The sequence below is a fragment of the Morone saxatilis genome, unplaced genomic scaffold (genome assembly GCF_004916995.1).
Source record: "Morone saxatilis isolate NCDOM2014 unplaced genomic scaffold, NCSU_SB_2.0 Contig19, whole genome shotgun sequence".
Classification (NCBI taxonomy): domain Eukaryota; kingdom Metazoa; phylum Chordata; class Actinopteri; family Moronidae; genus Morone; species Morone saxatilis.
The window spans coordinates 8,929,244-8,942,762 of NW_023339751.1; the positions used below are offsets into that span (position 1 = coordinate 8,929,244).

The following is a 13,519-nucleotide window of genomic DNA, read 5'->3' on the forward strand; positions in this document are numbered from 1 at the left end:
TCTTCAAATAACTTTTAATGCAGTCCCCTACAGTTGCATTATGTCTGTGTCTGACTGTGACGCCTGCTCACTGTTGTATTTCTAAATGTTGTATTTATATGCTGTCATGGTGATGGGAAGACCAGCATGACTGAACCTCATTCCACAGCTTAGCTTAGCTCCTCTTACATGAGATCATCTTGTGCGTTTCTGTCCCACCCCTGACTCACGCTCTGTAGCCCTTCCTCTCTCGCTCCAGCAGCACCACCCTTCTCTCCTGAATGCAGCAGATGCTGGGAAGCAGTCCCATGCCAGCAGTAGGAAACAGCTTTCCTTTCTCCACTGTGCTATAGGTGGCCAAGAAATGAGTTGTTCCATCTGTTTTTTTTTTTTGTTGACTCTAAAGCTATTGTTTTAAAACCATCGCAATAGTCCTGTGAACTGTCTGTTATCCGTTGTAACTTGTAGAAAGAGACATCATTAATCAGTAGGGGATTTTGTCACATCATCAGTGAGGCGTGAGTGGATCATGGAGATACAGACTGATGACACAATTAAAGGAAAAATCTGAATAGATAAGAGGAGAAACTTTACAATTGAATTTAAAGTGCCTCTGTACAGGGAAAGATGAGTCACTAAATGGTTTGATTAGCATGAAAATTATGTGAATCATGTACTATGCACTTCACACAACCATGTGATCTCCACCACCATCCTCAAAACACCAAATGAGGGAATATCTTTCAGTTTGTTTATCTCTTCAGTAGAGTTTCAAACATTTGTAGAATCTGTTTCAAGGAGTGGGTGTCAGGGCTCAATACCTTACACTATAATACTACTATATAACACTATATTGTAAGAATTATCATGCTGTTAGAGGATGATTGTTCACAATGATGTTGCCAGTGACAGAAACTACTTCAATTCACTCTCAAATCTGTTTCCAATTGATAATGTGACAGTCAATGTTTAAGGGCTAATAAGGTTCTGAATTTAAGATGTTTCCACTTTGAAATCTGAACTCAGTTGGTCAAGAAAAGCTTCATCAGAAAACTATGAATTCTCAAAGTAAACCCTTGTAATAGTGTTTAGTTGAAAATAATTCAACATGTCTGAAATACTTAGTTTTTTTAAGCATTCATCCCTGTTTCAAAAACAAAAACCTGTTAGTTAAGTCACAACTGTGTAAATGTAGCAGAACTAAGAATGTACACAGGATTAGTTTGAGTTATAAATCTGGATTCTCCATACTCCGAGTGAGAGTCTGGGGAGGAAAACAGACTTCCTCACATGCACAAATACTCGATCAGATGTGGCAGTTGCAGCTGTTACACATACTGTATGAAGGCTAGTACTGCAGTATTAGCAAGTGTGTGTGTATGTGTGTGTGTGTATAAGTGTGTATGTACGTCCCATTAGCTGGCATTAATGCTTCCTCCTTTCCTCTCCTTGACTTTCCTGAGTGCCTTTGTAGTGATAGCTCAGGCTCAGGGCACTCTATCAGCTTCACCTTCATCCTCCATTTGCTTTTCATCAGTACAATATTTTTAGTCGGAGTATTACATCTTAACAACCTGAAACTTAATGATACAAATGTCAGTAATATTATTAATTAAGAATACACCTCGGGATTGCAGTACACATTGTAAATCAGTATTGCAGTTACATACTACAGTAGTCTCATATTACGTAGCCACAGTTTGCTTAGCTTGAAGTTGAGTAAAATGATGTTGACAGGAGAAGACAGGAGGAATTGTGTGCAGTAGTGGCTCATACTGTGGCTCCTATATGTATATGCTGCCTTTTACCTTTGCAGACAGGAGCCGTAGACAAGATGATAATAATCTCTGCGCAAATGCTCAGACATAGCATTTTTTCTTGGTTTCTTCTTCACTTTTTTTTTTTACCAGGAGACTAAAGAAAATACTGACTGGAAGGGCTGCTTTGAAGGCTTGGCAACCTGTTGCAATTACTGAGCTGTTTCAGTCACATATTTCAGATGCTTCCCTGCCCTTCTGAGACAACTGGCTGTAGTATTCTCACATGCGCAAAGAACGAGAAAAATTCATCTCTAAGTATCACCCCCTCATCACTGCCCTTTTTTTGTTACCGTGTTTGCAACATTGTTATTAAAATGCAGTGGGAGAAGGTAGCCATTTTGTGCTGAGTCATCACTCCTGTGTGCCTCTATAATGGGCAATGTATCGGCAGTGTATAATCACCTGAAAATAAGTATCATTGTGTTTTTGTTACCTTAGAATAAGCCGATTATATCTACAGAGGGAGCGCATCCTCTTTCATTTCTACAGAAACCCAGAACAAAACAAAACAAACACTGGCTGTAAGAAGGGCCTTTAGAGGTTTTTGTGAGTTTCTTGGCCACCATAGTTTCTTGGCCAGTTTCTCCTACAGGCTTGGAAGGCTAAGCGGTGTTAGTTTCAATCTGCAGCTTCACTGCTAGATGCCACTAAATGCTTCACACTGGTCCTTTAAACCCTTAGAAACCACCAATGACCAGTCTTTCTAAATAAAAAAAAGGCTTGTGACACATCAAAGCTTAGATTTAGACCCACTTCACGTCAACAACAGCATTTTCACAAGTACCAGAAGAATGAGCAAGTTGTTCATCCTGATGATACTGCTTTGGGGTGCGGCAAATGTTTTTTCATTTTGGATTCTTTTCATATTGTGACCTGAATCGGACATTACACTCCTGTGCAGGAGACTCACTTCAGCGATGGTTTCAATGATACGTCTTTGTTTTTTTTAATAAGTGATATGTGCTCTGATGATAAGTGAGATTAAGTACACAGTAACATAGACCTGCATTTCAAAATCTCTGCCACTGCTATGCGACACACAGCCTTGTACTCGAAACAAAACTACCGTACGCATGCCTTTGCATACTGAGCTGGTGGTGACACAAGAGATGTGAAATGAGAGCTGTTGAGCAAGAATGTTTTGCGAGTCCTTGTCACAGGCTGGAAGGTTGAGGGCTTTTCAGTTTAGTCTTTATGTCTGTTTTGATTTCCCTCCCATACGAGGTCAAGAGGATTACACAAGCTGGATTTTGATTGCTAGGACTTTTTGACTCTGCTCCGCTCAGAATGTGAGGATATTTTAGGCATCCTGACGTAACAAGATGCCAAAGGGTTTCACCGGCCCCCTGTGCCAGACATTCTCGGGAAAACAACAATTTATCCGTTATTCTGTTTATAGGGGCTTGACAAAATCTAGTAATGGAAGATCAACGTGAGGTGCTGTAGACTGTTCTGGTGCTTGTTGCATTTCCAAAAGTCTGGTTATGTGTTGTTGGAAGCAGCTCAACAACTATCATTCATTCAGACGCATGAAGTATCATGCAGCCAGTGTCCTGTCCTGAATCTCTCGTTACATATCCTAACAACATCTAATACACTGTCCTTTTGGCATGGATCAATCACATTCACAAACCAAAAAATAGAACAAGGAAACAGACTTCAAGCCATATGAAGCCATAAAAAGTAAGTCTATGATAAATTCAACTCTGCCACAAGCGTTTACTTCAGTAATCTTTGTTGTATGTAAGGAAACGAAGGACGTCACCTAAGTGGCACAGATTATGTGGCATGCAGTTGCAGGGGCAGCATGGTTTAGGGTTGTAGCTATTTATAGCTGTGCACATGTGCTTTGCTGCTTTGCTGAGGTCTACAAATAAGTGTCTCAGGAGCTCGGGCTCTCTGTTTGAATGCTGTGGTGGACTATTGGCTAGCACTGGGCTCAGACTGTAGACAGTGCACACTCAGGTCACAAAACAATGTGCACATCTTGGAATTGTATACAAGACTGGGTGTGGGTGTGTTTAGATTTTCAGTGTTGTTTGCTGTCATTGTTAAAAAAAAAAAGCAATGCTCACATACTCTGCAAATGATTACAGGAGACTGTACACTAAATCATTACTACTTAATTACTACCTGTTTAACTTCCTGTCACCCTGTACATTTGCACTTCTGAAGGAGGCTTTAATGATAATTTTTGTAGCCAGTGCCTAAGGTTTTAAATGTCATGAAGTTCAAATGTAATGTGAGAGAGAGAGAGAGAGAGGTGGTTAGTCAGGCTTTCGTGATCCTTCAAACATTAATCCATTCAAGTCAAAGTTCACAAGTTGTCGGTTAACACATTTCTAAACTGTTCCCAGACCTGTGATCTACCTGAATTTAAAGTGATTTCCAAATACTTAAAGTAGTTTTCAGTAAAATGACATACTGTATGTAGCTCTAGTTGTCATCATTTGTCCCAGTTTGGAGGCTTTTCCCAGTATAAGCAAACCTTTACAATGAAATAATATGCTATACTGTCATCAAGTTTAACATGATGTGTTAATGTGATCATTACAGACTTCTCCTGAGTATCACACCAGAGCCAAAAAAGTTATTACTCAGTCACTGTTTAATTTACACATCAGCTATGTGCTATTCAGTGACCATGTCTTTGCTACACACTTTTGCATTGACAAGTTTCACTATGAGATTTTCCACTCAAACCTAAAATAATTGAAACTAGACCATAAATTGCAAACTTGCTAGTTTGTTGCATAATTATCTTTACAGGGATGTTTTGGCTAGAGCTGGTGAAACTAAATGAGTAATTTGGTGTGGCTGTATGAGGAAAACGTGTGTATGCATGTATGAAACAAACCTGAACAATGAGCCAGGATACTGATTCAGCTTAAATAAATAAAAATTAATAAATAAAAAAACCACACATTTGCATGATCAGCTGTATTATTAAAGCAGCACTGTACCGTAGTACTGTGGAAGTTTTACATAAGAAAATCCGTTCTGTGTGAAATAAAATCCAAGAATACAGAATATACAGTACAGAATTGATTAGATTTAATGAGACTGATTAAGCTTATAAAGTACAACATCATGTGAATGAGTGTATGATCATATTTGATCTGATATTCTTATTGTCATTGTTGAGACAGAGCTGGTTTGTTTTCCCTTTGATATCAGATCTAATCTTTACTACTGCTTTCTTGTTATGACCAAATCATGTACGACTACTGTTTTAAACTTGGGAGAGTTTATTATCTTTTGGACTGATATCAAACCTTTTTATTCTCATTAAGATCCTCAAGAGGGCACCATACTGTTAAACACGCCTTCCTTTTTTGGGAAGCACAGGTGCAGACATAGCATATTCAAACATACTCCCTAGTTCTGCTTCATACTACTAATATTAAAGCACTTCAACATGAAGCGCAGAGATCATGAAAACTGGTGTTCAAACCACCCGACAGTGGTTGATGTTGATCTGAGTCTATTAAGCATGCCTGTTATCAGTAATCTGTGCAGTATGTGAAGTACAGCAGTTCATTTTCTGACCATGTCTGATAGTTGATTCAGCTCCTGTCCTTTGCTTTGAGAGTTTCCTGGAATACTTGCTCAGCCAATCTATATTAATGAGTTTCTCAGGATTGGTTTATATATTATGCAGCAAAGAGCTTAGATATGGGCATTACAAACCAATTTGGTGTCCTACTGCAGGCTGCACTGCTTTATTTCTCAGCTGTGGAGTCACAGGGACAGATCAGCAGTGACACAGCAGTATTGCTAGTGAATGTCTCTCAATGCATCACACTTTCAATATGAAGACAGGAGAGTTTCTTTATTTTTATGGATTATTTTATTATTAAATGTCTTAGTCAGGCTCTGATAGACTGATTTGTGGCTTCTTTTATTTGATGATTGGCTTCATGTCAGGCTTTGCTCTAGATGTGTAGACCATCATACAAAGTAATTGTCAGATCAACCCACTTTTCAATTCTCTGCAGCTTTTACACATGCACTATTTTTAGATGAACTAAATGTAAGAATCTTCAGAGAGTGTATTCACGGGACTCTTAAGGTACCCCTGTTGTCCTGGAAAAGCATGTTACAGGCTTTATGATAATTTGACAGCCTACAGTGTGTTAGAATGACCAATGTCAGCTTTTTATGCAACAAACTTCAAATGCATGGAACATCATGTCATTAAGAGCTGAGATAATGTAATGTAATGACATATTATGTCCGCTGAGAGCAGTTTGTCCTTTATTATCATCAGTATAGTAAAACAAATGGAAGATGCCACCTAAACAACAACTTCAATGAAGAGATAGCTTCTCCTTTTTTGTATTTTTCATGTCGTGTCATGAAGGGTTTTTGATTGTTTTCCTGGTTGTGTTCTCAGTTGTTTCTGCTGATGTAAACATTGTGGTGAGTCTTGGCAGCAGCACAATAGAGCGAATGATTATCTGAAAACTTTTGCACACTTGAAAGTTATGGTCTAACATTTATTAAGTTTTTATAGCTCAAGCTACATGTGATAAGGTATTTGCAATAATAAATTGACTCATGCTGTCAGTAGAAATGATGGTACATTGCTCGTAAATTGCAGCTTAAATAAACTGGTCGTATCCTGCCGTAGTAGAGTTGGAACCACGCGGAAACAGGTTGACAAGGAACTTTTCTTCCCTTTTTTTTTAATAACAAGCACTGATTTCTTCTGTGGTTTTGAGTGCCGCTGCTGCTAGATAAACACTTAACCGCGCGGAAACTCAAAATAGTAGCCATGGAAAACCTGACAGGACTCGTTCTGGATGCTTGATGAGAAAGGAAGTCACGGCTGCCCTAGAGGCTGGTAGGCAGGCAGGGAAGAAGAGGGAGACTGTTGCAGCTTCCTCAGTGGCGTATCCACATGGCATCTGTCTACCTGAACCACGATCATCTCGACGGCCCACAGGAGCTAGTGCACAGGATGAAGTACCAGCTTAAGACCGAGAGGGAGCATAGAGCTCACCTGGTAACTCTAATGTGCTGCATGGGTCAGTATTAATCTTACTGCTTCTTGTCATTTCTTTGAAAGGTTAGTCATGTCTGTGCTTGCTCATTACTAATAGTAGGTAAAATATCCTTGAGCAAAACTGAGAATTATTAAGGGGAGATTGTTATCTGTGTTTTAAGTTCTGTGGTCAAAGTTCAGGAAAAGGCTGATTTTCCACAGTGTTGTGGATAAACGGAGAAGCACTGATTGTACGTGTGAGTCTCTTGGTGTTCACTGAGGATTATTTAGAGGAGTTGTGTCTGGCGTTCTGGAGACGTGGAAGCAGTGAAATGAGTCACGGCTGTGGTGACTGGCTCGAATCCTGCTCTGCTCTGGCATAGAAGGATAGAGGACAATCTTAAAGCAAAATACAGCAAGAAAAAGTACAAGTTGTTTGTGATGTTGATGAGAAAACATTTGGGATTTTTCTTTTTCTTTAGTAGAGAAAGGAATTGATTTTGTGAAAGATTTATATCAGTTTCCTTTTCCTTTTTAATTGCATCCATTTGGGTCCTGGTTTCACATATGTCACTAGCTGCAAAAAAAGCCCTGGTTGCTATGGTGATTGGAAACAAAAAACATACTGTGGTCAAGGGCATGCAGGAGAGAGTGATGTCATTTCAGCCACTGGGAAATGACATCCTTCTTTTGGCCACTGGGACTTGTGGTCTTCATATGTCTTTACTTTTCTACAAGACTTTCATTGAAACTCCAAAAATAACAACAGGAAGCAAAAGATTAAGCTGCAGAAATGAGCTGCTAAATGCTTTAAAACTGAAGTGAGTTACCCCTAAACATAATACAACCCAACAGGCCACATAACAAGCGTATACAAAGCAGAATTAGGCTTGTCTAATGACAGCCTTCTTTAAAAGAGATTTGTGTTGCCCAAACACATCTATGATGGTTGCTTTGTTGTGTGAAAAAAATCACAGGATGCTCTTTTTCTTCTTCCTCCGCAGATGAAAGAGACAGAGTGCAGAAGAAGACATTTACAAAATGGATAAATCAGCATCTGATGAAGGTAAGAACTTATGTGTTGTGTTGACATGGTAACTATATTCAATAATACAGAGGTGAAACCTAAATAATAGTTAAAATTCCTAATTTTTTCCCCCCATAACCATCAGCAGACCATATTCCTCCAACATAAACAATCCACTGGAGAAGGATTGGCAGTAATAACAATTACCCCTCTCTGCGTTAAGTTCTCACATGCTAACATTCCTATTCAGATATAATTAAGGCTTGTTAAAAGTCATTTAGCATGACATTTGCTGTTTCACTGCTGCAAGAACAGGTTGTCTTTTGTGGATTCAGGAATTTGAATCGCTTACTGTGGCGATTTTATCTGTTTGTGGAATTTAATGAAACACTTGTCACACAAAGACAAGCACCGGCATGTCTCATATCTAATATGGCTTTGTAAAAATGAATCACTACCTGAGATTTATGTGTAAAGTTATACTTTACAGGGTTCATGCATCAGTGTTACATGAATGACTTTCACTATAAATCATGCTCATTTCTGTTATGCAAGGCATAAACATGTAGTTGTGTGATGTATTCATTAAGAGGATATCCTTTGATGATCCCCTGACTCCTCCCCTAACGTCACTATGTGGTTGACCGTTGTGGTTGTCAACAACTATTGGATGGATTGCCTTAAAATTTGGCACACACATTTATGTCCCTCTTTGCATGAATTGTAAAATCTTTGGTGATCCTTCCTCTGGTTTTTCATCTAGCACTATCATCACATCATAATTTCAATTAGTACAATACTTTGGTTTCATACCTGCTGAACTGACGATATAGCCACAGCTGCACTTTGTGTTTAGTGCTAATTAGCAAATGCTAGCATGCTAACAGACTAAACTTACATTGTAAATAATTTAAACATTACATCTGCTAAACATTAGCATGTTAGCATGCTGACATTAGCCTTAAGCTCAAATAGAAAAAAAGACGAAATGCAAATAAAGACTTATATTATTACATGGCTGTTGGGTCACTTTTCCCCCTACCATGCTGTATTTATTGTTGGGCTCCTAAGGGGGTTTTGTGTTCTTTGATCATCATCTTCAAAGCCTGGGGTTGGCCATAAACCTGTCTGAAAGGGTCAATTTAAGGTTCCTGACAATTAGATCAGTCCATGCTATAGGATAAGGCTTCCCATGGATCAGTGCTGATGACTGGTTTTATGATTGCCTGTGTGTGATGTTTTCAAACAGGAATGCATTTATTGTTTCTAATAAGAAAATTATTAGAAAGATGTGTGAGGGCCTAAGGAGCTGCTGGTTACAGCTGTGCTTTTAGTTACAGCTGTGCTTTTAGGAAGTGCTGTTTCATGAGAGACACATTATGTAAACTTTGTTACAATCTTGGCAGGAGAAAGAAGGAAATTCTATTTTATCTCTAAAATACTGCAATACAACACGCAATGAAGCTGCAGAGAGTAACAGCAATGTGTATACAAACAACAGGCTCTCTACTGTAATTGCATGAACCTGATGATCTTGAGTTAATGGTTTAATCGGAATATTTGCGTTTTATTTCATGTTTTGACAGCCAGATTTCAGCAGGCCTCCCACATGGTGCAAGAGAAATCCGGGGTGCTGAGTAATAGTTGGGGATCTGGTCAGCTGACCCAATAACATAAGGGTGCAGGTCTATTTTGGCTCCACAGCTGTGGCTGCTATCTGGGATTACAGTGCTGAAAGCCCTGTGTGAAAGCAGGTCAGCGGGCAGCAGGGTGATTTCAGAGGCGTGGTATTTAGGACAGGAAGGAGAGATGGGTCTGCTGGAAGGAGAAAGCCTCCTACCCGAGTTGTTAAGTGCTTCACTCAAGTGCTTAGATAACGTGTCACAATGATGTCCTGCTCAGGTTATTATTCAGTGTTTAATGATACATTAATTTCGGTTTAGAGGGAACTGTGAGGACAACCAACACATAAACAAGTTTGAGAACTAAAACAGGTTTGTAGCTGTTAAACTGAAACTGAACACAAAGTGGCATGAGGAAGACATGGCAAGCACAAAGCTTGAGTCGTAATTATGTCAGGTGTAAGAATGCGAGAGACTTTAATGGTTCCTGTTAAAATCCTAAAACTTCTGTTCTTTTGAAATTGCAATTATTATTGTTTAATAACTACAGAGAAATTTCAAAACAATACCAATTTTGATTACATGTGCATTAGTTCTATAGATAGATAGATAGATACTTTATTTATCCCGAGGGAAATTCAAGCTATAACTATATTTGTTACAGTGAACAGCCATCAATGAACAGTAATAACAATATGATGTTTGCAATTTGCTCACATTTTGCTTTCCCCTTCTCGTCTGTAGGTACGGAAGCACATAAATGACCTGTATGAAGACTTACGAGATGGACATAACCTGATCTCACTGCTGGAGGTTCTGTCAGGAGACACATTGGTGAGTTCTTCTGTTATCTTTGTGATTAGTTTTTTCTTGAAGAGATAAAGAGAAACTCAACAAAATCAAAGTTATGAAACGCTGACCCTATTTTACTACATGTGGAATTGGGTGTTTTGTGAAACTATTGAGTTCTCAGAGCAATTTCCATTAAGATCTTATGAAAAACCATTCAGATTGCCATAAGGGAAGTCAGAAATATATTCCCCTTCCTTTAGAGCAATCTATTACCCCTTTGCGTGACTGATGCTGTTGTCCTCCTTCACACTTATGTAACTGATGGTAGGAGGGAATCCTGGGATTTGATGGTCTCTAATCAGATCTGCTGTGATTCTGAATCCACCAAAGCTCATAATGTCACATTTCTTTGTGAGTTGTATTCAGGTTTCGAACGTTTCCTTTTTTTGTTTCTTTTTCCTTTTCCTTTCTGGGATATCTATGAAACAGACTGATGTGCTCATCATTGTGAGTAATTGTGCTGGGCTACTAGATGTAAGTCATATGAAATAGGCTGGTACAGTATGTCTTGCTTTACATGGGATGGATCACTTGACAGTAGTAATAGAAATACACAAGAACCAACATACCTGAGTGATATATAAAATATGGTGATTACCCACAACAAAATGTAAGAATATATCGAGGAAAAGCTAGCAAGTAGGAAAACTAGTTCTCTGGTTGTCCCCTAGAGTTAGACAGCCAATAATCAGCCATTAACAATATTAAACTTGCTAACATGCCTTTTTTTTAATGCACTAACTCCTGAAGGCTACCATTTATTCTGTATTCTTTATTTGGATCCTCATTAGCTTCCACAAAGTGGCCACTAGTCTTCCTGGGGGTCCATACAAAAGCAATAACTGTAAAAACAAATAATTCAAAATCAGATCAATAAAAGAGGAAAAGCCAAAACAAGCCAAATATGAAGATTAGAAAATAAGTAAAATGACTCTACTCTACTCTAATAGAAATAAATAGCAACAAAAAGAAGATAAAAACAATACAGAAGTTCTAAAGCAGTAATAACTAAAGTAGAGATTATTCAATTTTTGTTTTAGTGAGTTTTTATAAGAAAATCTGATATTGGTGGGCAGCATACATTCAACATAATACATTCTGTAAAGAACTGTTGTCATTATACATTTTGTTTTGTTTTGCTCACTTGACATGTATACAACAAAATTTTTTTTTTTTTTCCAGAAAAGTAAGTGTGTATATATTTGAGTGACAGCATGCATGAGTAACAGAAGATTTTAATTTAGCCTCCACAGTTAGCCGTGATAATCATTTAGACATAATATGGCTGCTCTGTTCTGTGCAGTTTGAAGTTTTTATAGATGTTTCTCAGCAGCACTTGACTGGGCAGCACTCCAGGTGTGACAGAATGAGTAACCCAACAACGTCAGCCATAACAGAAGATGGAACATATGCAGAACATTTCCTTGAAATTACAATTCGCTTTCCCATCACGGAAACAGTGTAATCAATCTGATCAGTCCAAGACTTGAAAATATTAATGCTAATAGGAAAATCATTACAACACCTGACACACAGCCAACATTTTCATTTTTTGTGAAATTGCAATTTGATTGAATAATGTTACAACCATGAGCAGTGTTGTTGTGAGTCCAATCACTGCAACGGTATAATCAATTTCCACTTTTTCAAAACTTGGAATGACCAGGAAATGACATAGAGTGTTTCATATTTGTGGAATTTATTTAACCACAAATATGAAAGTCTACTTGTACAGTGTTTATCCAGGAGCCAAATAGGTTTATTTCCAGCTGTTATTCAGCCAAAAAGTTAAAATAGCCAAATTTTATTTGTAGAAATGTGGAAAGAAACGTAGTATTTTTTTAATATTATAAAATAGTAATAATAGTTTCTTGAGTCACCACATTTGGGAACTCTGTAATGCAAAACTGAGAGATTTAAATGGAGTTACTCTGTAATATTGTTCGTAAATGATGTTTGAACCAAAAATAGGTTTTAATTTTCAGTCTTTGGTTTATGGGCTTGTTATAGCAGTACGGTACCTTCATGTAGAAATCACAAGGACTCAGATTCTGTGTAGTTTAGAATGTATATGTATCAATCCCTCCCTTATAGAGCACATAGCTGCATAGTGTATGTAGCTGTAGTATTTGGACCTAAGACAGTGGCTACTGAAGTGCTGCATGTTATCCAACAGTTGTTGCTATTCGCAGTATTATTTCATTTCTCTGTTAACGTGTCATTCTTTCATCTTATACTGAAGTTTGTTAATACAGTCTTTGTTCAGTTCCATAATGTTATCATGCTGTAATGTCCCTTACTGTATTAAAACTGCATGTATTCCTGTGCAAGGAGCCTCAGCAGTTCCTCCCTCTCCAGTGTGACTAACTTTCATCCTCTAAGTGGCTATCTATTTTCTGTTTACATCCTGTTTCCTTTCTACTTTCCCCCTCTTCTGTTCTCCTCTCTTTAATTGGTTTCTGTCCATTGTCTAACTTCCTTTGATTTGGCCGCCATGTGTGTCCATGTCTTCCTTTCTTCCCCATGTGTTGCCTTTTCGGTGATAAGCCAAGGGAGCGTGATTTTCTGAAGACATTGCGGTTGGTGAGTGGGACAGAAGCATGTGCAGTTGAGCAGCATGGAGACACGATGGATGATGATAAGGGGGTACGTGTGGCTTGCCCCCCCCCCCCCCCCTTTTAACAAACTAATTCAGAGCGTGTTGTGGCCAGTTAACAGGAGTGTAGAAACAATCCCACTGTATGATTTGTCTTTTTCTAGTCTTACACAATTGCTTTAGCAGACATTGTAGTTCTTCTATATGATAATAGAATAATGTTCCCCCTTTCTCAATTTAGCTACATTTGTGATTTCTATGCAACATTATGTTTAATAATGCCACTTCTTTTAATCAAGAAATAAAATATGTCCAAATCTTTGTTTATATGATCAGATGAATCCGATGATGCAGAGAAATGTGCACATGATCTAAAGACCCAGGCCTCTCCATGCATACATTTTCTTTTGTAACATAAATGTGAGACAAAAAAAAAAAGAGAAACCAATAAAAATGCACACTGACCTTGCCTGATATCAGACAGAATTGACAACTCGTTAACTCGGTGGAATGGGCAGATTTGAAGGGTCTAGACCCAGGCAAACACTGACCTTGCAAAGCCATTAAAAATGAAATTGACCATAAAGCTTGGGTCTTTATATCCATTTCACTGGGTTTGGCCATCATTGAGCCATA

The 13,519-nt window shown here is 38.3% G+C and overlaps 1 protein-coding gene across 8 annotated transcripts in view; it reads left to right on the forward strand.

Moving 5' to 3' along the window:
• Positions 1 to 13,519, forward strand: part of dst (dystonin) — a 97,802-nt gene that overhangs the window by 6,928 nt on the left and 77,355 nt on the right. For 4 of the 8 annotated variants that reach the window (XM_035663963.1, XM_035663957.1, XM_035663959.1 and 1 more), the window contains 2 exons: positions 7,791 to 7,852; positions 10,180 to 10,269. In XM_035663963.1, the coding sequence (XP_035519856.1) occupies positions 7,791 to 7,852; positions 10,180 to 10,269 (152 nt within the window). Of the gene's footprint in view, positions 1 to 7,790; positions 7,853 to 10,179; positions 10,270 to 12,834; positions 12,934 to 13,519 lie in introns of all 8 variants that reach the window. The other 4 variants (XM_035663953.1, XM_035663962.1, XM_035663958.1 and 1 more) reach the window with 2 other exon arrangements.